General features: G+C 37.0%; 1 protein-coding gene across 5 annotated transcripts in view; it reads right to left on the reverse strand.

Moving 5' to 3' along the window:
- Positions 1–25,802, reverse strand: part of TBCEL (tubulin folding cofactor E like) — a 56,780-nt gene that overhangs the window by 9,417 nt on the left and 21,561 nt on the right. For all 5 annotated transcript variants that reach the window (XM_032472285.1, XM_032472284.1, XM_032472283.1 and 2 more), the window contains 4 exons: positions 23,277–23,458; positions 21,690–21,946; positions 19,333–19,459; positions 17,605–17,721 (listed from right to left, as the gene is read on the reverse strand). In XM_032472285.1, the coding sequence (XP_032328176.1) occupies positions 17,605–17,721; positions 19,333–19,459; positions 21,690–21,946; positions 23,277–23,458 (683 nt within the window). The remainder of the gene's footprint in view (positions 1–17,604; positions 17,722–19,332; positions 19,460–21,689; positions 21,947–23,276; positions 23,459–25,802) is intronic.

Here is a 25,802-nt window from a genome sequence, read left to right on the forward strand (position 1 = left end):
ATGTGACAGACACAAGAGCAGATTTTAGCAGCATGATGGTCGGGTTGGGAGAGATATGCCCCTTTCTCCTTATTGCCTATTTTCACTCTTGATTCCTGAGATAGCTGGGAACATTTCCTCAATCACAATTCAGTCACAGGTCTATAACTCTAGAATAAATAAAGACTTGGCACATTACTTGAAAAAGAATGTAGGTTCCTACTATAAATCTTAGTCTGAGGGTGAATTTATGATAAAACCTAAAACCCAAGGATGGATAGAGACAAAGGTTAACTCATTCTCAGCTCTGAGTAGCCTTATAAATGATCCTAACTAGATAACAGAAACATTAAATATTTTACATAATTTTTAGGAAACTGTAAAACTAAAGTAGGCCTAGAACCAAAGGCTTTGAGGTGTCAGAAATCTTCCAATTTTGGACCTCAGGTCTCGAAATCCATAAAAGCAGCAGCTCACAATCTCAAGGCGCATCCTAGAGAAGAATGACAGGATTTTCATTTCACGCAGGTGCAGATACCACCATGTGGTTATGGGTATCTCAGGGCTGCTCTATCCATCCCTTACAGCTAAGAGAGGTGTGCTCACAGGAGGCCGACATGGTACTCTTAAGCTCACAATATTACTACTCTATTGATTCTCAAATGCAGACTCATATTCAATCACCTGGAGTCTTTATTCTAAATAAAGCTATTTTACTACAAAATAAATCCCTAATGCATACATCTCTCTCTTTAAGGAATGCAACAAATAAAACACGAAAAATCTCTTATGATTCATTTGGTTGAACCAAATCATTAGATGTAACTGTAAGAAAAACATTCATATAGTTTACTTTGTCTCCCAAGGCATTATGAAGGATTCAAAATATATTCCAAACATCTGACTGCTGTTATTTAATCTCTCCTGTATGTTATGCTTTCTCTCATTTTGATAGGGATCATATGGCATATCAAAGCTATCTCCCTAGCATTCTACAGCTGGGATTTTACACTACACTGAAACAGGAAACAGTTTTCTCAAGGTTACCAGTATCTTATTTATTAAAACACATAAACAACACATTTCAGAGGCAGAAAGGGTCTTAGGGATCTCCATTACATATTTTACAGAGATAGCAACTGCGGGCCAGTGTGTCAGCCCAGAGTCTAACAGCTAGTGAACAGAGGGGTGGAAATTAGAACTCAGATCTTGCTCTCAGACCATCATTCTTTCTTAGTTCTCATCATCTTAGGGGTTTGCTGCAATAATGAATACTGTTCTAGAAATTCTTTTCTCTGTTTCACATTTCAAATGCCCCCTTTCATGTTCTCATTCCTCTTTTTACCATTTACACTTCCCACAGCCCTCAAAATTCACTCCCAGATTCTCTGCCCTTTTGTCTTTCTGATCTTCATCACAGAACTAATTCTTTTACTTAGCTTAAGCCAAAGATGTTGCCTACTTGTCTTCCTCAAGCTTCTGTATTTCACCCACCTCCACAATTGTTTATTCTCATCTTTCACACATAGCAAAGTAAATTGAACTGAACTTAGTATTTTCCATATAGTTTTTCATCAAGGCTTAAGTCATAGAATTTTGTTTCAATTCACTATTTCTTAAAGTCCTGTCAGAACTAACTTGTAAATGGATAAGTTAAGTGTGACCTATTCATATAAAAGAATGCCATATAGCAGTTAAATAATTATTTTGACTTACATTTATTAATATAATTAAAGCTTTAATCAAAATGGCTCCATAAATTCACATTTTAATGTCTTTCTGCTTCAAACACACAAAGTAAAATGGATACAGAATGAAAGGTTGAATTCCAAGAAGACATAGTTCAGGATGTAAAAATAAGAGACATCTCCATGGACCAGAAATTGAAAAGAAATACAAAGCATACAACTGAAGCCACAGGACTCCAAATCCAAAGCAGGCAGTACCATTCAGGAGTTAGGTTCCTGTTAGGCAAAGGAGATTAAAAGCACTCCATGGGAGAGAGAGGAATTCAAGTCAGTTTATTGCCAGAAGCAGGGGTAGGGTTAGGGTGATAGAGGCTGGGCAGGAAATAAGGATGCAAAAAACTGCTGCACACCCACTGCTTGGGGCTACCTCTTTCAAGCAGTGGGTCTGGGTAAAAGAAGTAAAAAGATAGCCCTACCATAAGGAATTGAATCAAATCACCTGCTGCCTAGGTGACTAGATTTATATTAACTCTGTCATCAGTGGGAAAGGTCTCCAAAATCCATTATAAGAGCTGGTTCTGGACCAGGAGTCTGAGGAAATGGCGAGAGATAAACTGCAAAAGCCGTTAGGCAGGGAGAGGTGAGCTCAAACAGGAAGACATAAAAATTCTCAATGTGCATGTATCTAACAACAGGGCTTCAAGATAATGAAGCAAAACCTGATAGAACTGGAAGTAGAAATAGACAAATCCGTATTCACAGCTGGAGACTTCAGCACTTCTTTCTCAGTAATTGACAGAACAAGCAGGCAGAAAATTGTTAACAATATAAAAGACCAGGACAACGCTAAAATCTTGACCTAACTGACATTTTTAATACACACTTCCAGGCAACATCAGAATATACCTTTTTTTTCTACTGCATATGGAATACTGACCAAGACAGACCATATTCTAGGCCAAAAACATACCTCAACAGATGTAAAATAATTGAAATAATATAAAGTATGCTCTCTGACTATAATGAAATTAAACTTGAAATCACTAACAGAAAGATAACTGGAAAATCACCAAGAATTTGGAAAATACACAACACACTTGTAAATAAACCATGGGTCAAGGAGGAAGTCACAATAGAAATTAGATTTTTTAAATTCAATGAAAATAAAAACACAATATATCAAAAATTCTAGAATGTAGCTAAAGCAGCACTTAGAGGAAAATTTATAGAATTAAATGTTTATAAAATAAAGATCTCAATGATCTGAGCTTCTACCTTAAGAAACTAGAAAAAGGTGAGCAAATTAAACTCAAAGCAAGAGGAAGGAAGGAACTAATAAAGACATGAGCAGAAATCACAGAAATAGAATGCAGAAAAACAATCGAAACCCCATGAAATCTAAAGCTGGCTCTTAAGGTTAGTGATTTGATAAACCTCTAGCCAGACTGATGGAGAAAAGAAGATACCACTATCAGGAATAAATGAAGGACCATCACTACAGACCCCACAGATGCTAAAGGTTTATAATAAATGAATATTATGAACAACTTTATGCCCATAAATTCAATAACTAAGATGAAATGGATGAATTTTTTCAAAGAAAGAAGTTACCACAGTTCATTAAAGAAGGAACAGATAACTTGAATCAAGCTATAGCTATTAAATAAATTTAATCATAGTTAAAACCCCCAGCAAAGAAAACACCAGGCGAAGATGGCTTCATTGACAATTTCTACAAAATATTTAAGAAAGAAATAATATTAATTCTATACAAACTCTTTTAGAAAAGAGAAGAGGAAAGAACACTCACAAACTCATTTTATGAGGCCAGCACTATCCTAATATAAAACAAGCCAAAGACATTACAAGAAAAGAAAACTATACATCAATATCCCTCATGAACATTGACACAAAAATCCTCAAAAAATATTAGCAAGTGAAATCCACCAACATATAAGAACATAATACATTATAACCAAATGAGATTTATCCTGGGCATTTAAGGCTGTTTAAATATTTAAAAAATGAGTCAATATAATCCACTGTAATGGCATGCTAAGAAAACCTACGAATTTCTCAAGAGGTACAAAAAAAAGGAAGAGGAAAAAAAAGAAAATAAAAAAGAAGTATAAGTCATAAATTGGAAAAGAAGACATACACTGTGCCCTATCTAGATAACATGATTGCCTACAGTGAATCTACAAAAGAGTTTAGCAAGGTTGCAGAACATATATGTTCAATATACAAAACCCAATTGTATTTCTATACCTAGCAATGAACAACTGAAAATTGAAATTAAAAAACTGTACTATTTGTAATAGGACCTAGATACACAAAATCCTTAAGTAAAAATGTAACAAAATATATGCAGGATCTATATATGAAAAAATACAAAACACTAATTAATGAAAGAAATCAAAGAGAACTTAAATAAATGGAGAAATATACTGGTTCAAAAACAGGAAGACTAAATACTATTAAGATGTCAAATTCTACCCAAAGTGTTCTACTAATTCAACACAATCTCAATCAAAATCCCAGCAGAATTTTTTTTCTAGAATTCAACAAGCTTATTCTAATACTTATACAAAAAGGCAAAGGGACTAGAATAGCCAAAATAACTTTTAAAAGAAAATCAAAGTTGAAAGACCCACACTACCTGAATTTGAAGTCTTATTATAAAGCTACAGTAATCAAGAGAGTATGATACTGGCAAAAGGAAAGACACAATGCAAAAGAACAGAGAATCCATAAATAGAGAGTCCACCTGTATGGTTAATTGATTTTCAACAAAGGTGTAAAATCAATTCAATAGAAAATAGATAGTCTTATCAATGGATGCCACTAGAACAATAACACCCAAATGCCAAAACGTAAAACCTAAAACTATAAGATGTCTGGAAAACATTAGAAAATCTCTGTGATCTTAAGTTAGTTAAAGACTTCTAAGATATGATACCAAAAGCATAGTACATAAAGGAAAAAAACCAGTAAGTTGCATGTCATTAAAACTTAAAACATCTGTTATTTGAAACAGTTAAAAGAATAAAATAAAAAGCCAGACTGAGAGAAAATATTTACAAAACACGTATCTAGTAAGAGACATTTATTTGGAATATATAAAGAACTCTCAAGACTCTGTAATAAAAAAACAAGTAACCCAGTATAAAAAAGGGCAAAAGATTTAAACAGATACTTCACAAAAGAGGGTATGTGGATAGCAGATAAGCTCGTGAGAAAATGCTCAGCACCATTAGTCACTATGGAAATACAAATTAAAACAAAGAGATACCACTACATATCTATTAGAATGACTAAAACTAAAGACAGAAACAAGAAAATTGTAAACACTAAGTGACAGTGAGGATATGGCAAGAGGAATTTTCACTTGGTGCTGGTAGGAAAGCAAAATGGTACAGTCACTTTGGAAAACAGCTTGGCAAGTTAAACATATATTTCCTATATGACTCAGCAATTCCACTTTCAGATATTTATCCAAGAGAAATAAGAACTTATATTTACACAGAAATCCATAGAAGAGTGTTTTCATAGCTTTCTTAATAAACTGTGATAGATGAATCTCAAATGCATTATGCAAAGTAAAAGTTTCTTTTATAGACTCAAAGGCTGCCTACATCTCCTTTTCAGCAAAGGATAGAATTACTAGAAAATTAGCAAGAATAGAGATCTGAACAAAAGAATCAATCAACAGTATCTAATTGACATATATAGACCACTCCACCCAACAACAGCAGAATACACAATTTCTAAGCACTCATGGAACAATCACTAAGGTGGCCATAAAATAAACTTCAACAAATTTTAAAAATTGATATTACACAAAGTATGTTTTCTGATCATAATGGAACCAGAGCAGAAAACAGTATCAGAAAGACAAGAGGAAATTCCCTAAACACTTAGAAATTAAACTTCTAAATAATCCATGGGTCAAACAAGAAGACTCAAATAAAATGATAATTTTTTAAAAAAACATAGAATTGAAATTAAAATTAAAATATAACACATCAAAACATATGGGATGTCAGCAGTGCTGAGAGTGAAATTTATGGGACTAAATGTTTATTAGGAAAGCCCTCAAATTAAGACTCTATATTCTTAACTCAAAAGCTAGAAAAAGAAAAGCAAATCAAGCAACAGGAAGGAAATAAGCAGAAATCAATGGTATTTTTTAAAAAAGGAAAACAACACTGAAAACTAAAAACCATTGCTTAAAGAAATTAATGAAAACACAAATAAATGGAAAGACATTCCATGTTCATGGATTGGAATACTGTATATTATTAAGATGTCTATAGTACTCAAAGCAATCTACAGATTCAATGCAATCCCTATCAAAATCCCAATAGCGTCTTTTTTTTTTTTTTTTTTTGCAGAAATAGAAAAAATCATCCTCAAATTCATATGGAATCTCAAAGGATCCTGATTGGCCAGAAAAATTTTGAAAAGGAAGAATAAATTTGGAGGACTCGCATCTCCTTACTTCAGAACATATTACCAAGCTACAGTAGTCAAAACAGTGTGGTACTGGTATAAAGCCAGACATACAGACCAGTGGAATAGAATAGAGAGGGCAGCAATAAAACCTCACATTCAACAAATGGTGCTGGGAAAATTAGATATCCACATGCAAAAAAAGAAAATAAAGTGGACCATTACCTTATACTATATACAAAAATTAACTCAAAATGCATTTAAGACCTAAATGTAAATTCAAAACTATAAAATTCCTAAAAGAAAACATAGGGAAAAGCTTCATGACACTGGATTTGTCAATGATATTACATCAAAAACAAAGACAACTAAAGCAAAAATAAACATATAGGACTACATCAAACTTGAAAAAGTTTTGTGCATCAAAGGATACAATGAGCAGAGCTAAAAGACAACTTATAGAATGGGAGAAAAATATTTGCAAATCATTTATATCTGATATGGGGTTAATATCCAGAACATTTAAGGAAATCCTACAAATCAACAACCAAAAAATTTTTTTAAAAGACTGAAAAATGGGCAAAGCACTTGAACAGACATTTCTCCAAAGATGATATACATATGGCCAACAAGCATATGAAAAGATGTTCAATACCACCAGTTATCAAAGACATACAAATCAAAACCACTATGAAATATCACTTCACACCTATTAGGATGGATACTATTTTAAAAAAAACCACACAACTACAGTTCCGCAAAATTTTACTATTGGGGGAAACTGGGTAAAGGGTACACAGGATCTGGATATATTAATTTTTACAACTGCATGTGAATCTATAATTATCTCAAAAAAACTTCAGTTGAAAAAAAAAAGAGTACATACTATATGACTCCATTTATATGACATTCCAGATAAGTCAAAACTAAAGGAATAGAAAATAGATCAGTGGTTGCCAAAAGGTGGGAGCCAAGGGAAGGTTTGAGGAATACAAGATTTGGGGGTGGGGTGGGGTGAAAGAACTGTTGTATATTTTAATTGTGTTGGTGGTTACATATCTGTGGTGTTTGTCAATACTCAGAAATGTATACTAAAAAGGGTAAAATTCATTCAACATCAATTATACCTCAGTAAATCTGACTTTAAACAAAGGACACTACTAAAAGATAATCATTTAGCAGGACCAATCAAGAAAAAAGAGAAAGGCAGGAATAAACATTAATAGGAATGAAAAAGGAGATGAATACTGATACAGTACATTTTTTAATCAAACATATCCCTCATTATGGGATGATATTAAAGATCTATTGATAAGTAAAAAAAAAAAAAGGCAAGATGTGCATTGTTTTGGACTAATTATGTACAAAAAATATGTACTGAATAGCAATATGAACTGCAACAAGGAACTAGTGCCAGTAGCTGCCTAGGGACCAAATACCTGAGTGGCTGCTAGGGAGAAAAGTGGGAAGACTTGGGTTTTGGTCTATACCCTTTTAAATTACATGGGAGTATTACCTAGTTCAAATGAGAATTAAATAGAAGAAAATAATTTAAATACCTACCCATAAGTGTTAAGAATATTATGAATGACTATAAAATTTTTAACTTAAATAGTTAATTTAATTAAAAAAAATAAAATTACCAATGTAATTCATTTTATGAAGCTAATATAACCGTTACAACAACACCAGAAAAGAACAGTAGGAAAGAAAATTACAGACTAATTTTAGCTATGAAAACAGATGGAAACATCCCAAATAACATTATAAAATTAAATTCTGCAGTGTTGAAAAAGAACACTTAGTATTTTACAACCAATGTCAACATTCCAGGAATGCAAAGATGGTTCAATACCTGTAAATGTATCATTAAAATTCATGTTAACCAAAAAAATTAAAAAGTTAAATTCAGGCTAACAGAACAAAATAACATGCGCCTCTCAATACAGAAAGAACAGTCTGTTTAAAAAAAGTCAATACTCATTCATAATAAAAGAAACTCTTAGAAAAACAAAGACAGTAACTACCTTAACCTAATGAAGGGCACCTATCAAAAACCTGCAGCATAAGTCATATTTTGTATCCAAACACTTCACACTGAAACTGTGGAAGCAGCCTCTTTAAAGTGAGAAACAAGATAAAGAAAAATACCCCTTTTACTGTTCATTTTAAATATTATACTGGAGGAGGTTCTATTGAAAAACAGAAAAAAGAGATACAAAAATATTTGCAGATATGACTGTCTACATAGAAGTTCAAAAGAAGGTAAAGTTTAATTATTCCACATATCAGCAAGACTGATGGATACAGGCTCATCATACGAAATTAAATGGCATTCCTGTACACAAACAACAACCAATTAGAAAGCAGTAACAGAAAAAATTATTTCATTTCAAATAGCAACAAAACGTATAAGATGTCTATAAATTAATTTAACAAAGATGTGCAAGGCCATTGTGAGAGAATTAGAAATATTGCTGAAGGATATAAAAGATTCTCTGAATTAAATGGAAAGACAGCCCATATTCACAAATAAGACATACAGCATCAAGATGTCAATTCTTTCAAATTAGTCAATGAATTCAATGCAACTGGAATCCAAATTACAGCCGGATTTTTGTGGAACTTGATAAGCCAATCCTAAAATTCACAGGAAAAAGGACCTATATAATCTGAATTAGATTCAGATTAATCTAAACCTGAAAAGGAACAATTAGGGAACTTACCCTTATTGGGAATTAAGACTTACTAAATTTAGCAATGTAACTGAGCAATTTTGTAATGGCACAGGAATGAACAAATACACCAATGGAACAGAACAGGACCCTGACAAAGAACCATGAAAGCATATAAAAAACTAGATATATAACAGAGGTGGCATTACAGATTAATGGTGAATGCCAGTTCTCCATATGAGGGAAAAACAAACCCTTAGGTCTCTAAGACTAAACACAAAAACAGATTCCAGGTAGATCAAAGACGTAAATGTGAAAACACTCTGAGAAAAACACTCAGAAGATTATCTTCAGTGATCTTTGGAAAGGAAAGGACTTCTTAAATAAGATGGAATATGACTAAACCATAAAGAATTGATACATGTGGTAATAAATTTTTAAAACTTCTTTGCAACAAAAAGCAAAGTGAAAAGATCAGATTGAAAAGCTAACTGAGAAGAAATGACAATGTATATTGACAAAGAATGATAAAATCCTACTTTATATTTTAACGGGTAGATAAAATACAGTAAGTAGGTATCAAGGATACATATCAAATTCCTGCCAGCAGGTAGTTACTTCTTGTAGTAAGAAACAGGACTAAGAACAGAGGCAAAAAGGTACTTCAATTGTATCTGTAATATCATTTATTTCACTTAAAAATAAACTTGAAATGAAGAGAAAAATACTAATAATCATCACTTTTAAATAATGTGAACATGAGTGTTTGTTTTCTTATTCTCAGTATTTTAATTCTAAAAAGCCAACCAAAGGAAAAAGGACAAAACTGGCCCCCTGCGCTGCCAACAGTTCAGACACCAAAGATAATTTCCCCCAAGACCATAATTTGTAAGGCTGGATCTTATTCTTTCTTTCCTTTGCAGCTATATTCAAATCTGCATATATAACTCCAATCAAGATTAGGAAGGTAGCCTATCTCCTGGTGGGCTGGGAAAGTGGAAAGAAGTCAGAGTCAAGTCCAAGGTAATTGGAATGACAAAAGCTGTGAGCAACAGGGAGAGCTAACATTTCAGAGGCTCTCCACGGTGCGCCAAGGAGAAAGCCCCTTTTGTTTCTCATCAGATGCACGGCTGAATGTGAGGAGTGCTGTGTCACGGCCCTTGTCAGAGGATGATGGAGCCTGGCAGTATGGAGAACCCCAGGAGACTCATGTCCAACGCAGGAATGTTCCTTCACAACAGCAGGTCCTCTGTCTGGAAGGAATATGAGGTAACGGACACAGCACACTAGGATTTCTCCAGCATCCAAGACAAAATAAGCCTTCATTGTGGTGGTGTCCAAATACGGGCTGCTGCCCCGCTCTCACAATAACATGAAGATACAATCAGCTCTATTTAGAAAAGCCATTAGTTTAAGCAGGAAAAAACATACTCTCCATATTTTAAAAAGCTGGGCACCACTAATGACAATCCAACAAGCATCTGAGGAACGCCTGCTATAATCCTTGACATCGGAAATAAGGACTTCCCAGGACACAGTTTAGGGACTGCTTGGGACAAACACAAAATGAGGTACTAAAGGAAAATAAAAGCAAAGCAAAGTCTTTAAGAAAACCTATTTCTGGCTTTGCCACTCCATCTCTGACAACAGAATTTCCTCCCATCAGAGTAACTTCACTGGAGCAATGCCTCTTATAATTCCTCTTTATGAAAAACAAAATTTGAAAGTCTGAAAAAAAGATAACCCAAATCAATGAATTTACTTCCCCTGACTGTCCTCAAAAACAAAAAGAAGCCATTGAACCTCCAAAAGATACATGATATGTTGGTTTCTAAAAGAAAAGTTACATGGTTTGCCTTTTTCTCTTTGTTTCTCTTCAAAACTAAACAGAGGGCTGTGTATTAGTCAAGTACTAAATAAGTAATTTAAATTCAACCTCTCAGAGGAAATAGAGAGCGCAAACATAAAATAAAGGGAAAACTGATAAATATAGGCAGTGTGGACAGACATCTGATTAACAGCAAGGCAAAAATAACAAACAGGTACACTTAAACATGTATCAGATTAAAAAACATGGAGGTTTCTTTCTCTCTAAGAGGTACTTTTATACCCCTAGAGAAACCAGGGCTTTAAGTATCAGAAAACTCGTAGAGCTCCACGAAGTGTTTCCTAAGGACTACTGCAAATTCTACAGTGAAATTCTGTCCCAACATGTGCACCTCTGTAAAAAGACATAAAGGACCCCCAATGCACATATCCTCCTTCACTCGTTTCAGTTGCTAACTAGGTCCCTGGGTCTCTCCCAGCTTCTCCTTCTAAACATAAGCCAAAATCTGCCCATGTAACTTTCCCACATGACACCTTTCAGCGATTTCCCACTGCCCCCAAGAAAGACACCTTGTCCCCTGGCATGGCACACCAAGGTCTGGAAGGGCCTACCCCAGTTCCTACCTTCCCCCCAAGCATTATCTGCCTCTGTTTCCGACTTCATTGCTTTTCACCAAGTCACACTGAGACTGTTGTAGCTCACGACACAGGAAGGGTCACTTCATACCTCGATGCCTTTACTTCCCACGTGCTCCCTTCTGTCTGGAATATTCTCCCATCACCTTTGCCAGATTAATTCAGCCATTTTCTAGGAAGTATCACTTCTTCCAGGGGAGCTAAGCACCCCTCCTCTGTGCTCCCAGAGCATAATTCGAAGAGTGGATCGTTTTACTGAACAGTTGCTGTAGTCAGGCACCGCTCTAGGCATCGAGGGTAGGGCAAAGCACGAAACAGTAGATCTTGCTTTTACAGAGCTTACAGTTCAGTGCAGGGAGAGGACAGCACACAAGAACTGTGAGTTAGGTGCCGATAAATAAGACAAATAATGGTAGGTTAAGAGACCGACAGGAAACAGGGGGTTGCCATTTCGGACAGGTTGGTCAGGGAGGGAACCTCTGACGAGGCATCAGTGAGGGAGAGAGCCAAGCCGTCAACTTGGTGCACTCCGACCAGGGGAAAAAAAGCAGAGGCCTGAGGTGGAAGTGTGCTTGGTGTGCCTGAGGAATAGCAAGGAAGATGTTTTTGTTTTTGTTTCTGTTTTTAACATACTCAAGTTTTTATAACCTGACTGCCATGTAGACAATACACGATAGGGGGCGAGGGTGGAAATAGGGAGACCAATTAAGAGGCTACTATAATAATACAAGTAAGGGATTGGGAAGGCTTGAATTAAAATGAATAGTAAGAAGTAGTCAGATTCTATATATTTTTGAAAGTAGAATTGGGAAAAACAAACAAACAAATGGACTAGACGCGGGTGGGGTGTGGGAAAAAGAAATCAGAGATGATGCCGAACTCTTAATCCTGAGCAACCGGAAAAATGGAGAGATGGAGAAAAATGTGCAGAGCAGCAGATACGGCAGGGAGGAGGAGGGGCCAGGGAAAGGCAATAGAGGGGACCAAAAGTTCCCTTTGGGACACGTTAGGTTTAAACATCCAGGTGGAGATGTCATGTAGGTGTCTGCAAATACTAGTCTGGAATTTAGGGGCAGATTGGAGCTGGAGGTATGCACTTAGCAATTATTTGAATATGAAAGGCACAGGACTGGATAAAAGTAGAAGAGAAGAGGTCCAAGGACCAAAGCCTGGAGTGACTGGATTTTCAGAGGTTGGGAACATGAGGGGACTCCAGCAAAGGAAATATAGCTCCAGCTGGGCCCAGATGGCAAGCTTCTTGAGAGCAGACACTATTTTTGTCTTATCTTCAGCTTCTGGCTCAGTGCCTCTCAATTCATAGTACGTAGTCATTAAACAAATTAAACCATCCTTCAAAACCCAGCTAGAATCTAGAGTTATTTCCTAGAAGTTCTGGTAAAATATGAGAGTCCAATAAATGAGATATGTCCAGCCAGTGAGGACATCCTTTTAACCACATGCAGCACACACTGAACTTGCTCTGAAAGAGTGCACCACTGCTACACAAGGCATGCTTCATGAAGAGACGAGGCATGGATGCAGGCTCTACAAGGAAGTCTACTGACTGGAAACATGTACACGATGACGTTTAAGGCCAAGAACCACGGAACAGAGATTTTTCGTCTTCTATCGTCTCACAAAGTAAATAAACATGGAACATATGGGCGATTCCTCAGTTTTTTTGTGTGTTAGTCCATTATTACCACAAACTGCTACAGTGGAGAGGCTAAACCTCCAGCTCTACCTATCAGCAGAAGGCAGTAAAAGAATAATGGAGCACCTGTAAGAAATTATAACACCCTTAGTAAGTATGTCTCCCTTCAGTCCTCTAAACATTTTATTCTGTTCATCATAAAAAGTTGAAATGAGTCAGGTACCTGGAGCTTGTATTTTTATTCTGAGATAGGAAAACAGAATATGTAAATTTCTGGATCATCTTTAAAGTCTGCTGTTGCCAAAACAATTAATCACATGGAAACAAATGTACGTGTGAATAATCCAACTGACTCACAAAGTAACTTTGCTACTATAAAGGAAACTGAACCGATCATAATGGGTTTTTACTCATACCCTCAAAAGACACTTTGGCTAACTTTTCTTACTTATGTCTAAGTTGAGCAGAGGTGTTTAGTGTGTAACGACACAAGACAGGAGAATAAGAGGAGGAAGAGAAGCTCGGGGAACCTAACAACTGGGAAAGGATGCCGCAGAAGTTAGAATTTACAGCAAAATCAAATTAAACACTAATTTTAAAAATCCATGGTCAAGTGAACAGGAATGTTTTCTTCAAAATACATGGATACCTCAATCCCACCAGGAAATTAAAGCTCAAATATGATTCTGTAGGAAACGCTGAATTATCCAGGAAGTCAAATGTTCACCTCTTACTAACTTTGCACTGTGTTATTCACTACTCAGTGGCACTTCAGGGAGAAATTATGCATATAATTTGGAAGGCAGTATCGTAATACTTACCATGCCCAGTCTGTACATCACTCTTCTTGTTTTGCAGTGAATGCATTTTAATATAAATTCCTCTGTGCTTACTCACCACTTCACCCTGCATCAGCATGAACACTGTTACAGTTCTTTTTAAAGTGCCTAGAACAGTTCCTGGCACATCACAATGGCTCAAAAAACATCCCACCAGGCGACTTACAAGAAAACTACTAGAGAACGTGTACTGTAGCGGATATCTGTCAACTATGGCTGTCCAGCATACAAATGCCCTTCTGACTTGAGGGAAACCCAAGATAGATGAGAGGCAGGAACCACTTCCTACTTCAGAAGCAAAAGAGAAGTAGATATTCTCTTTCTCCATTCCCTGAAAGCTAGAACGTGGGAAGATGACATAAACCTGTCTAACTGTAGCTGGAATTTTAAATCTTTAGATGTAAAGCAAAGACATGAGGTCAAGCAGAGATTATTCACAGCAGATAGAGAAGAGTCAAGAATTCAAAGGCACAGCTGCAGATGTCTGAGGGCAATGAAGTCCAGCAGCTTGCTGACGACTGCCCAGTGACCGGTGTAAGCAGCATACTGCCTGTACAGTGCGGTCTACAGAAATCTTGGCTGTGCCTTGCTTCCTATCAATTCTGCCCAAGCATAATTCTCTGATCTTGTCACTTCTATGAGCTACTTAGCACTTATTATTCTTTTACTAAATTCCTATCCTACTTAGGTTGGCCAGAGTTGATTACCAGGGAGTGTGCGCTAAGAGACTGGTACCAGGGAGCAGATTACTGGCAACAGCACCTCAGGAAATTAAGGGCAATTTGGGATTGGTTTCTGGTTTAGTAGGGGCCAGTGAACAGCATACTAGTGTCCACGGAAAGGATTCTGCAAGTCCTTGACAGGGAGAGGAGAAAGTGACCACCACCTGAGCTCACATGGATGCCCTAGGAGACTGAGTGCTGCCAAGAATACAACAGAATGGAGGGCACGAAGAAGTCAAGACTATGAGGCCGAGCTCTGCTCTTCTAAGGGCACCGAGAGCTGACAGAGAATATTAAGGCCAAATTTCTACAAACCAGGCTTCAGGCACAGACTGAAGCCCAGGCACTTTTAAGAAAAGGATATTTTCTCTCTTACAACAATAGAGCGGACGTAGCTATGAAAACAAATACGCAAGGTTGGATGCTCTAGGTTGCTGAATTTTAAGTCAGGTAAATTTGCATCTATATTGGGGCTATTTTATGAAAGTTGGAACATTGACTGCAGAGACAGAGAGAATAAACTGGAATGGAAGCATAAGGGAGGATTCTGAGCACTTGGGAATATCCTGAATCCCTAATCCTCATTCAGGGTCCCCTTGCTAGCTACATCCAGTGGGACTGTTCCTCTATTGCTTGAAAAGGGAGTGAAATCCCCTTGCCCGAGGGAATTACCTTGTAAGAGTAAATTCATTCATTTGCCTCATGCTTCCACCATATACACTGTACTCCACTACCGCCAGATCACAGCATGGTGTGTGGGGTGAAACACCAAAATAATTACAAGACTTCGGTCATTTATATGGACAAAAATATAGGAAATACAGGAGATGTTGACCGAGGAAAGAAAAGCAATTCTTGATCTAGCTGATTTTGTGTAGACACATTAGTGAGCAGAGCACTTGTATCTTTGGAAAACATTTCATAAGCCAGGGATACTGGTAGGAGACACTGAAATCAGGTTGCCCATTTCAGTACCAAGAAGGAAGGAAGAGACCAAGCAGTGGCATCTAACTACTAGTGAGTGAGAAAGCAGGCATAATTACGTAAACAGGCAGCAAGGCCAGAGTGGTGATTCCAACAGCTTGACTGTCTAAATCTTTTGCAGTGACTAACAGATCACAGTCAGTGTAGGATTAGCATAGGTTATGTCATTCCAGGGAGAGAGAAATGTGTTTTCATTTATACAAGGCATTTATTAGGGCAAGTATAAATACATTTTAAATATATAACACTGGGGAAAAGCTATATGTATAGATGTTAGTCAACGCAGTCAAAGTGTCAGACTACAGGAGATGTTCTTTTTGCTAAATCATTCCTATTTGGGAGGAAGTCCCAAGATCAGGGGATGCAAAATTCTACCTCTCAATGCAGAAGCCAAAGTGGAGCAGATAATCTCTCTCCTGATCACTTGGGAGACAGAGTGTGGGTACATGCCCTAGACACAGCCAATCAATTGGTCAGATGCATAGTTTTGACCCGAAGGAATGAAGCAAAGGTCAGTGAGAGATTATTTTTCAGCACTATGGGGAAATCGAAAGTCCATGACACGGCTGCAAGGGTTCAGTGCAAAGTCCAGCACGGTGGTGTCTAACAGAGATGACAGTGCCAACAGAAATATATAAAGCAGATTCTAAGTTGAAACCCTGGCTACCCTTGCCTCCCTTGATTCCTGTCTAAGCTGGGTTCTCCAGCCTACCTAACAATTCTTTTCATTTCTCAATATCCTTCCAGTAAATTCCTCCCCTGATTACGATGACCTCTATGACATGCATTCAAGCACACTGACCACTACAGAGGCCACTTTAGGAGAATGATGCCATCATGGACAGAAAACAATTTACTGCCTAAACATACACTACTTCTTGCAGGAGACTGGAAGTTAAGTAAACTATAATGACAGATTGATGTTCAAAGCCAGAATGTGTATTTCTTCTATTAATATGTTGGACTTAATCAAATGAAACTATAGCTATCAGATCATTTTTTAACCTAAAACATTTTCATGCAGTTTAACCTAGTATTTATGGGTTGTGTTAAAAGATATAGTCATGTTTCTCCCCACCTAGCTATTCTTAGCTAATTTTAAAAGGTTATCTTCAAAATCCTTACTTAACTTTTCTAACATTTTTAAAACACTTAAGCTTTAAAATTCTACTGATAATACCACAAAACCTTTTTTTTCCAAAAGAATCAATTTCAAAAAAAAAATCAACAGTACTGATTGAGCTTTACAGAATGTCAACCCCCTTAAAGTCTGTAAATAATAGACAACTGTGGGAAAAAAATGCTGTTCAGTAAGAATGAATTCGAATCACAGAACTGTAACCAAAAGGACCAACTAATCTGACTCACATTCAGTCCTAACTTGCATCTTGTTGCAAGTCATCTTGTCAAATGGGGTTTCATAGTATTCTTAAAGTCATTAAGAAAAGAATATAACTTGAGTAACTGCTTCTAGTTTCTAACACCTAGAAACCTGTTTTTTTTGGGGGGGGAGGGGATAGTTCTTTCTTTTATATTTACCTACATCATACCTGTTACATTTCCTTTACGTTTACAGAGCATTAACGGTCGTTTCTCACCAAACAACATATATTAACTTGTCATATTTTTAAAAGGTTCATTGCTAATTTAGACCTCGGTATTTCTTTTCATATTCAACCATCCTAAGTCCTTTAAGATTTCCTCCAGAGTCCATCTTCTAGGCCCTTTCTCACAGTCTCTCAACCTAATGCACATCTGCCAAACCTTCCAAACTGCGGGACTTAGTATGTCCTAAAAGCAGACGCAATGTGACAAGAGGAGACCAGGTCTGGGGGCAGGTGAAAATGTGCTCCTGCAGAAGGGGACCAAGAGGACGGATGACATGGGACATGGAGCAGGGCCACTAGAAGTAGGCAAGTACTTACTCACCCAGCCATTCTTAATACAAGTGCAAGGCTAGAAGAAACACACTGTGGAAAATGAGATAAAAGAGGTTTGCTTTTTGTGCTCCTTCCTTTATTTTTAGCCTATCACCAAAGTCCTCCAAGAGGGTCCAATAACAAATTATTCGATTTTGCGCTAAAACAATAGTTCTTAAGTTGCCTCAATACCTGCTAAAGTGTGGCCAAGCTAATGGGGGATTTTTACCTGAATGGCACTTCTTCCTGCGGAACATCCACATAGTAACGGATAAAAAATCTCTCAGAATCTTCGCGCTCGCCATCGGTAACAACACTGCCGTTAAGTTTGGAAACTGATGGCAATCTATAAATGAAAAACAAAATAGAGACATTTTGAGACACTAAAAATATTTATAGCTTTAGAAATAAAATTATTGGTTTGATGCCCCATCTTATTCTCTTGAAAGGACACATCTGATGTAGCACCACTTGGGTACAACTATTGACGTGAACTAAGTTTTACATAAAGTATAAAAGGACCAAAAATATCTAAAGTTTCATTTTTGGATGTGACACTGACCTTTTATAATCATACCTCACCTTTCAAAATAAGATTCTAGGCAGCACTGTCCAACTTAAATATAATGCAAGCCACACATGTAATTTTAAATTCTCTAGCAGCTATATTTTTAAAAGTAAAAATAAAACAGATGAGATTTAATATTTAATATTTTACTTTAATATTTAATAATAATAAACTAATACTTTTTAATAATAATAAACTAATAATTTAGTTTAATATTTTAATATTTAATAAAATAGTCTATTTAAGGCAATATATCCAGGATATAATCATTTCCACATATAACCAATGCTAAAAAATAACTAAGATACTTTGCTTTTTTTTTCCCCCCACATAAAACGTCAATATCCAGTGTGTATTTTTCTCACTTAGAGCACATTTCAATTCAGAGTAGCCACAATTTCAAGTGTTCGACAGTCACACGTGGCTGATGGCCCCATACTGGGCAGCACAGGTCTACAGAAAAGTCAGTACAATTTGGTCACCTAGTCCAGGAATTCATTTATTATATTTATGAAACAGTTGTGTAAATAAAATAAAGTACAAGGCCTACCGCAAGACTTACTCTTCTTAGAAGAAAAATATGCTGAAATTTACTTCTTCAGTGAGATATGAATGTGTATGTTAACAACTGGAAAGCAGTAAAGATCTGCTAGATATTAGTTGGTTAGAAAGACCAAAACCCTGTTTACAGAGCCACTCTTCTTTAGGGAAACTTAAAGCCTACTCTTCCCCTGTCAAAACGACTACGTATAGTACACGAGAGAACAAATCACAGTTCCCTTTACATCTTAGCCAAACCTTAATGCTGCTAAAGGTGCATAATAATAAACCCTCATGGGACACCTCGGCAGTCTGGGGGAGGCAGAAGCTGAGACATGAAAGGCAGGGGAGGAGGCGGAGGAGGGCGACCACACGGTGGTCCCCTTTAAGTCACTCTAAATCAAAGAAGAAAACACAGATGCCTCTCTCTTTAGTTCCACACTAATGGAACAGCCCAACTGTCAGGTATTTACACTTGAAATGACTACGATGTTAATGTAGAAAGTAAAGAGAAATAAATTAGAATTCATTCCCTATTATACCTACAGTTTCTTCATGACCCCAAAATAGGATTTCAAATATTATAAATATTGAAAAGTATAACAATAGATTTGTGAAGGAATTTTTCAGTGGTTTTGGCAGGCCAATTATATTTTACATTTTTCTTATCATATTGCATTCCTTTTCTCCCAGGATTTGGGAGCTACAGAAGCAGCTCCGCCAAGCCCAGTATGTTCAAGAGATGGATGAGCACACAGTGCGCTCCCCCTAGCCCCAAACAGTGCATTATTCCTTTAAAGAAACAACAACACTCTGAGAAAAGAAAGCCGAATAAACAGGACAACAGACCTGGCTACGACCAACTTCCTTCGCTCCTCGGTGGTGTATGGCTGCAGAAGAGGAATTCCTAACAACCTCACTTCTTCAAGTTTAGGGAATGAGTTTAGTTTGTCAATGTCTTCCCAGGACTGCAAACCTAATTTGAGAAATATACTGTTTAAGTAAATCCAGAAAAGCATACAAATAAGAATATAAACATAGCCAAAAAATGATTTCAATTAATAAATTCTGAAATGTTAAAATGATCATAAACAAAACAAACAAAATCAAAAACAAAAGACCTGTGCCCTTGAGAAGGAAAACATGCAACACATTAAGACTGTTCAGTCCTAAAAGGAAACGCTTCCTATGGCTGTGGACAAATGTATCATCCAAGTCAATACTTGGCACTGGTAGGGAAAACATTCCTGCCCTAATGAAGCTCGTCAGTTTTACAACACATTAAACCCACTGCAGAGAGCAGCGCAGTCCCTTCCTATTCCTATCAACCTTCAGGTAAAGGCAGAGGAGCAATTTACGAGGGCTCTGGGCACAGCTACCCCAAGTCACAACTGTCCTCTTCCCTTCAGAGTGGCACTGCCATCGAGGAGGAAGAACAGAGTTAGCTCAAGGGGTGTCAAGGTGTGAAATAAACAGCCTCCTTATGCAAATCACTGTTTTTAAAAGTTAATTCTCTTATAACCTCTATGGCAAAATAAACTGTTTATATTTTTTCAGTTATAGGTTAGAGTTATTTTTATCTATGTAGTTGTTTAAAAAAAATTGGCCAAAAGACAAATGCCAAGCAAATAAGAAGAAAAGCCATAGACCGGGAGAATGCACTTGCTAAAGGCACACTGATAAAGGACTGTTACACAAAACATACAAAGAACTCTTAAAATTTAATAATAAGAAAATGAACAATCCAATTAAAAAATGGGCAGAAAACCTGAACAGGCACCTTGCAGAAAAGAAAATATACAGATGGCAAATAAGCATATGAAAAGATGTTCCACACCATGTGCCATCAGGAAAATGCAAATTAAAACAACAGCGAGATACCACTATACGCCTATCAGAGCAGCCAAAAGCCAAAGCACTCACAGCACCAAATGCTGATGAGGATACGAAGCAACAGGAACTCTCATTCACTGCTGGTGCAACGCACAATGGTACGGCCACTTCACAAGACAGTTTGGTGGCTTCTCACAAAACTACAGGTACTCCTACCACATGATCTAGCAACTGTGCTCCTTGTAATCCACCCAAGTGAACTGAAAACTTATGTCCACACAAAAACCTGCACATGGAAGTTCAGAGCAGCTTTATTAATTAAGCCAAAACTTGGAAACAACCAAGATGTCCTTCAGTTTGTGAGTAGATAAATAAACTGTGGTACATCCAGACAATGGATAATCATTTAGTGCTAAAAAAGAAATGAGCTATCAAGTCACGAAAGGACACGGAGGAAATTTAAATGCATATTACCAAGTGAAAGAAGTCAATCTGAAAAGGCTACATACTGTATGAATCCAACTATATGACATTCTGGAAAAGGCAAAACTATGGAGACAGTTAAAAGATAAGTGGTTCCCAGGGATTAGGTGGGAGGGAGGGGTGAACAGGCAGAGCACAGAGGATGATTAGGGCAGTGAACTACTATGTACAACACTGCAGTGGTAGATACGTGTCATTACCCATTTGTCCGAACCCACAGAACGTACACCACCAAGAGTGAACCCAAATGTAAACTATGGACTTTATGGATGATGCGTCAATGCAGGTTCAACTGAAATGCATCACTTTGGTGCTGGGATGTTGACAGTGGGGCAGGGAGTATATGGGAACTCTGTACTTTCTGCTCAATTTTGCTGGGACCTAAAACTGCTCGAAAAAATAAGGTTTATTAATTTTCAAAAATAGGCTAAAATATTCATTCCTGTGATAAATGGAATCAGACGGCAACAAACTGGTAATCAACTACATGTAAACACTAGAAAAGAGAGCATGTGAGAGTCAGAGCAGGTTGGGATTCCTTAACCTAAATCCAGACAAAATGGTCTAGCTTGTAATTCTTTGTACTCTGCCTTTTACTATCCAATTCGCCAATTTCATTTCACTCCTTTCATAGCCTGACCTCTTTAACATATAAAATATTAATAGCTAATATATGCTGCGTCAAATGAATATTTGATAAATATTGGTATTTATCAGAGCATTTATGAAAATGAATGCCTTAAATTTAGCTAATCAATAGGCATCTGTATGTCACTCTTGAAATCCACCCTGTAAGAAGGCAGAGCTATGACTGAAATACACTTTCACTGTATTTCATGCATAAGTTCAGACCGATTTGCATGTAGAATGAGAACAAGCCTGTACCTCACCTGACTTGTGGAGGCTGATGGATCGCAGATTAGGAAACAACCTGGCCAATGAATCATCAGGCTCCTCGATAGCATGCAGATGATTGTTAGCCAGGACGAGGGTGTCCAGCGAAGGAAACATAACCCCTAGCTTGCGTATTTCAGTCCAGTCTTGGAGGTTATTGTCTGTTATATGTAGTAGCTTAAGAGAAGGACAGCAAATAGAAGGACAAGACACTGTTTCATAGTCATTAAGGCACAGGAAGAGCTCTTCCAAACTGCAGAGAAAAAAAGGAAATATTTCATTGTTTAAAGCAGTTGAGTTTCTACTCTGCACCTATTTTCATTCATTCAATAAAGTAAAAAGTGCCTGCTATGTATGAGACTCTGCTAGGTGTTGTAGAGAAAATACAAAGGTGTCTTCCTGAAGTTTAAAATACAGCTGGGAAGACAAAACCTAACATACGTACAACAGCAGAGAATGACATAACCCAGGACTGAGCTGGCTGTGTGCTTAAATAACTAAGTGCTAAATGGAGCAGCACCAAGTTCAAGTACAACAGTACTTCATACAGAAATGGAACTGATATTGTAGTTTATCGGGAAAGGTTACATGTCCTTCAAGGAGCAGTAGTTGCTCAACTTGCGTAAGTCGAGAGGAGATAGAAAAATATTCTAGGAACGACATTAAAAAGTGTCTAGAAACAGAAATAATAACTACCGTTTACTGAATTCCTACCCTGTGTCAGGCCCTGGGCAGGTGCTTCACAGACTGTATTTCTATTTCTGCAATTTTATAGACGATGATGCCCATTTTACAGACAAGGAAACAGAGCTCAAAGAGATTAATTAGCTTATCAAAGGTCATATGGTTAGTAAGTGGAATTGGGATTTAAAAGCTCATTCTATGCCATGCTAGATGGTGCATGCAGTGAGGAAACCAATCTCAGCAGAGGCAGAGTGAGGAACTAAGATGGAATAAGTGAGTTTAGACCCGATTCTGAAAGGCTCTGATAATTCCCATATTTAGACAGTCAAGGAGACTACAGCTCCATATATTTCTTTAAACTACTTCCTTTGAATATTTATGCACATATACAAAGATAGATACAAACAAAACAGAGCATTTTTACACTGACAAACAAAAGTATAATTTCCTGCTTAAATTATTGAAAAGAATACTAGGTCCATTCTCCCATCATGCCAGCTAGGCACTTAGTCATATGAGTGTTACCATATTTTAGAGACACTATGATTTTTCTTCCTCCCAAAGAAAAGGGCTAAGGCAAAATTCTGGAATCGGGTAATCAGAAGATTAAAATGGAGAAAGGCTGGGCTGATCTCGAAATGATAAGGGCTTCTCAGGGATATTTTCTGGTCAAAAGATGACATATCCTATGTCTTAGTGCCACTCAACACTGAACAAGTATTCCAGTGAAAATGCTACCAGATTACCCTCACACCCTCATTTAATTACTTCATTTTTCTAACCTCATTCTCCATTCAATCTGCCGTTCTAGAATTTCTGAGATGGGAGCTCAGCAGTAACTCTAGGTACTAACACAGATGGCCACATAGCTCCCTCTCCATCATGCTCTCTGGGCTTACTCTGGTAACTCCTGCAGTATCGTGTGGACTGTCTCCCAAGAAGCTTTGCTGTTGTTGAGGACAAGTTTTCGAACCCCAGAGAAGGACCCAGCACACGTTCTTTCTAAAACCGATAAATTCAGAGGGTTGGAACTCAGGTTTAGAAACTCCAACTGGGGAACATTTGACACAATTTTACTGACCTATGGGGAAAAAAAAAAAAGAAAAGCATATCAGGCAGTAATCAGAGCTTTTAGACAGCAATCGTATTTAAGAAAACCTAAGTGAGTGGGTTTCCAGGCAAACGGCCATTTAACATTAGGGGGTCCTGTTTAGTGATGGTACCCACAGAGGGGGATAAGTAATTTCAACCAATCTTGGCAAGTAAGTTAATCTCTTTCTATGAAATAGTGGCATAACTGAAAATTAATGGTATAAAAGAAAGATTTTTCATGTTGCCTTTGGCAAGGTTTTTGATTCTGCTCTACAAGATATTCACTTTGATATCTCTACGTGACATTTTGGAGAAAAGATCCTTTAGATGACATTTTAGACTTCAAGTTTCTAAAGAGCTGAGAATGGGTCATGTACAGTAATTCTCTTTGAATATTTCCTTCCTCCCATCCCTAGGACAACATTAAGGTTCATTAAAGTTTTACTGAAGACCACGTTGTAACAATTCAGGAATTCAAAATTGATTACATAGTCATAATCACTTAGAAAACAGTTTCAACTTGGTTTAAAGATGCACCAAATTTTAAAATACATTCACTCAAAAATACAAAGCATCTGTAACTATATTACAAAAGAGAAAACACGATCAATTTAATGATTTAGCTAGCTAGCAACGTGGCAAGCAGAAAAGAGAAAAAAAAGGAAATGAGCATTACTGAGTATTGACCTTCACTATCTGCTCTGCATTGTGCTAGTTTCTTTGATAGAACTCAATTTACTAAATTCTCTAAACAACTTGCAAGATGACTACTATTATTTTATTTTTAGTAAATGAGGAAACTGAGGCTCAGAGATGTTAAATAATTTGAGTAAGGTTTCAGAGTCACAAAAGCCAAATCTAGGATTTAAAAATCAGAGCCATTGTTCTTCCCAGTATACCACAACTAGTAAATCATAAATATAACCAGAAAAAAAAATGAAGAACTAGCTTAAACAAGCATGAAATAAATGCTAGAAGCCCAGTAAATGTATTAAATGTAAAGTGTATTAAGACATCAAACGGCCAGGCAATGTGGTAACTAAAAGTTATGAGAAAAGGAGTAGAATAGAATAGTTAGAATTGGTTTTAGAGTCAGAAACCCTGGGTTCAGACGAGGTTACAGTACTTCCTAGCTGTGTGGTTTGACGAGTTACCTAACCTTTGCAAATCTCAGTTTCCTTATTTGCAAACTAGAGAAAAAGTACCCACCTATTTTACAGTTATTGTTGGCAGGATTAAATGAGATACATGAGTAAAGCACTTAACAGTGATCGGTACATCTTTTAGAAACTTGTTTCCTTACCTACTTCCCAACAGAATGTAAACTCTATGAAAGCAGGGATAGAACTTAGCCTAGTTCACAACTGCATGGTGACTGGCACTTAACGTCTGTTGAATAAATTAACGGCACAAAACCACTTAATAAATGTAACTATGACTAATAGGATAGGTAGAGTATGAACCAATATCTCAGCCCTGGCTATACATCTTAGCACATTTATGTCATATTTAAAATCACTGGTAGAATTTTTAAAATATACTGGTTTCCCAGGATCTACCATAAACTACTGAACCATAGGTGGGATAAGTTTCATGGTTGGGACCTCGACACCTGTTTCTTTTCAAAGCTCTGCAAGTAATGACGAAAGGGTATCCAGTGTTGAGGACTATGGGAAAGGAAAAGCCGTCTTCGCCTTACATTAGATCTGTGTGCTGCGTACTGCACGGTTCAGGAGCCCTAAAATCAGTGGGAAGTAGACTGCAAACAGGTGCAGAGAAGTATGTTGGAGGGCGTGGTCTTTACATACAGTGTTTCATCTATACTAACACTAACCTTCTTGATGTAGTACCATAGTTATTCTCATTTTATAAGTAAATAAGGTTTTAGAGAAAATACACTAGGCTTCAGTTTAAAATGTAAGGAATTCATACCAGTCTGCACATATTCTCCTGTCTGATCTCTTTGTGATCAAATGGTACCAAGCATTAGTGGAATATATGGCTAGGATTTAGTCTACTCTATGGCCAAAACACAGCGAAAGAGTCTAGGCAGAAACCAACCCTTTAGTGCGTTCTACCACCTGGATCCCAATGACAGGAAGGACTTTCATACAGAAGATGACGACTTTGCTTTACCTCTTTCAAGGGCAAAGAAAAAAAAAAAAGACGATGAGGAATTTTGCTCCAACTACATCATGAAGAATAACCACTACAGTACAACCCCAGTTAAATAAACAAAAAACATAAAACCTTCGCTAACTACCACTCCTCATATTTTATTTTTATAATAAAGAAGAAAATATGCCCCCCAAAATGGATACTGTCAGAGCTTT

The sequence above is a fragment of the Camelus ferus genome, chromosome 33 (assembly GCF_009834535.1).
Source record: "Camelus ferus isolate YT-003-E chromosome 33, BCGSAC_Cfer_1.0, whole genome shotgun sequence".
NCBI lineage: Eukaryota > Metazoa > Chordata > Mammalia > Artiodactyla > Camelidae > Camelus > Camelus ferus.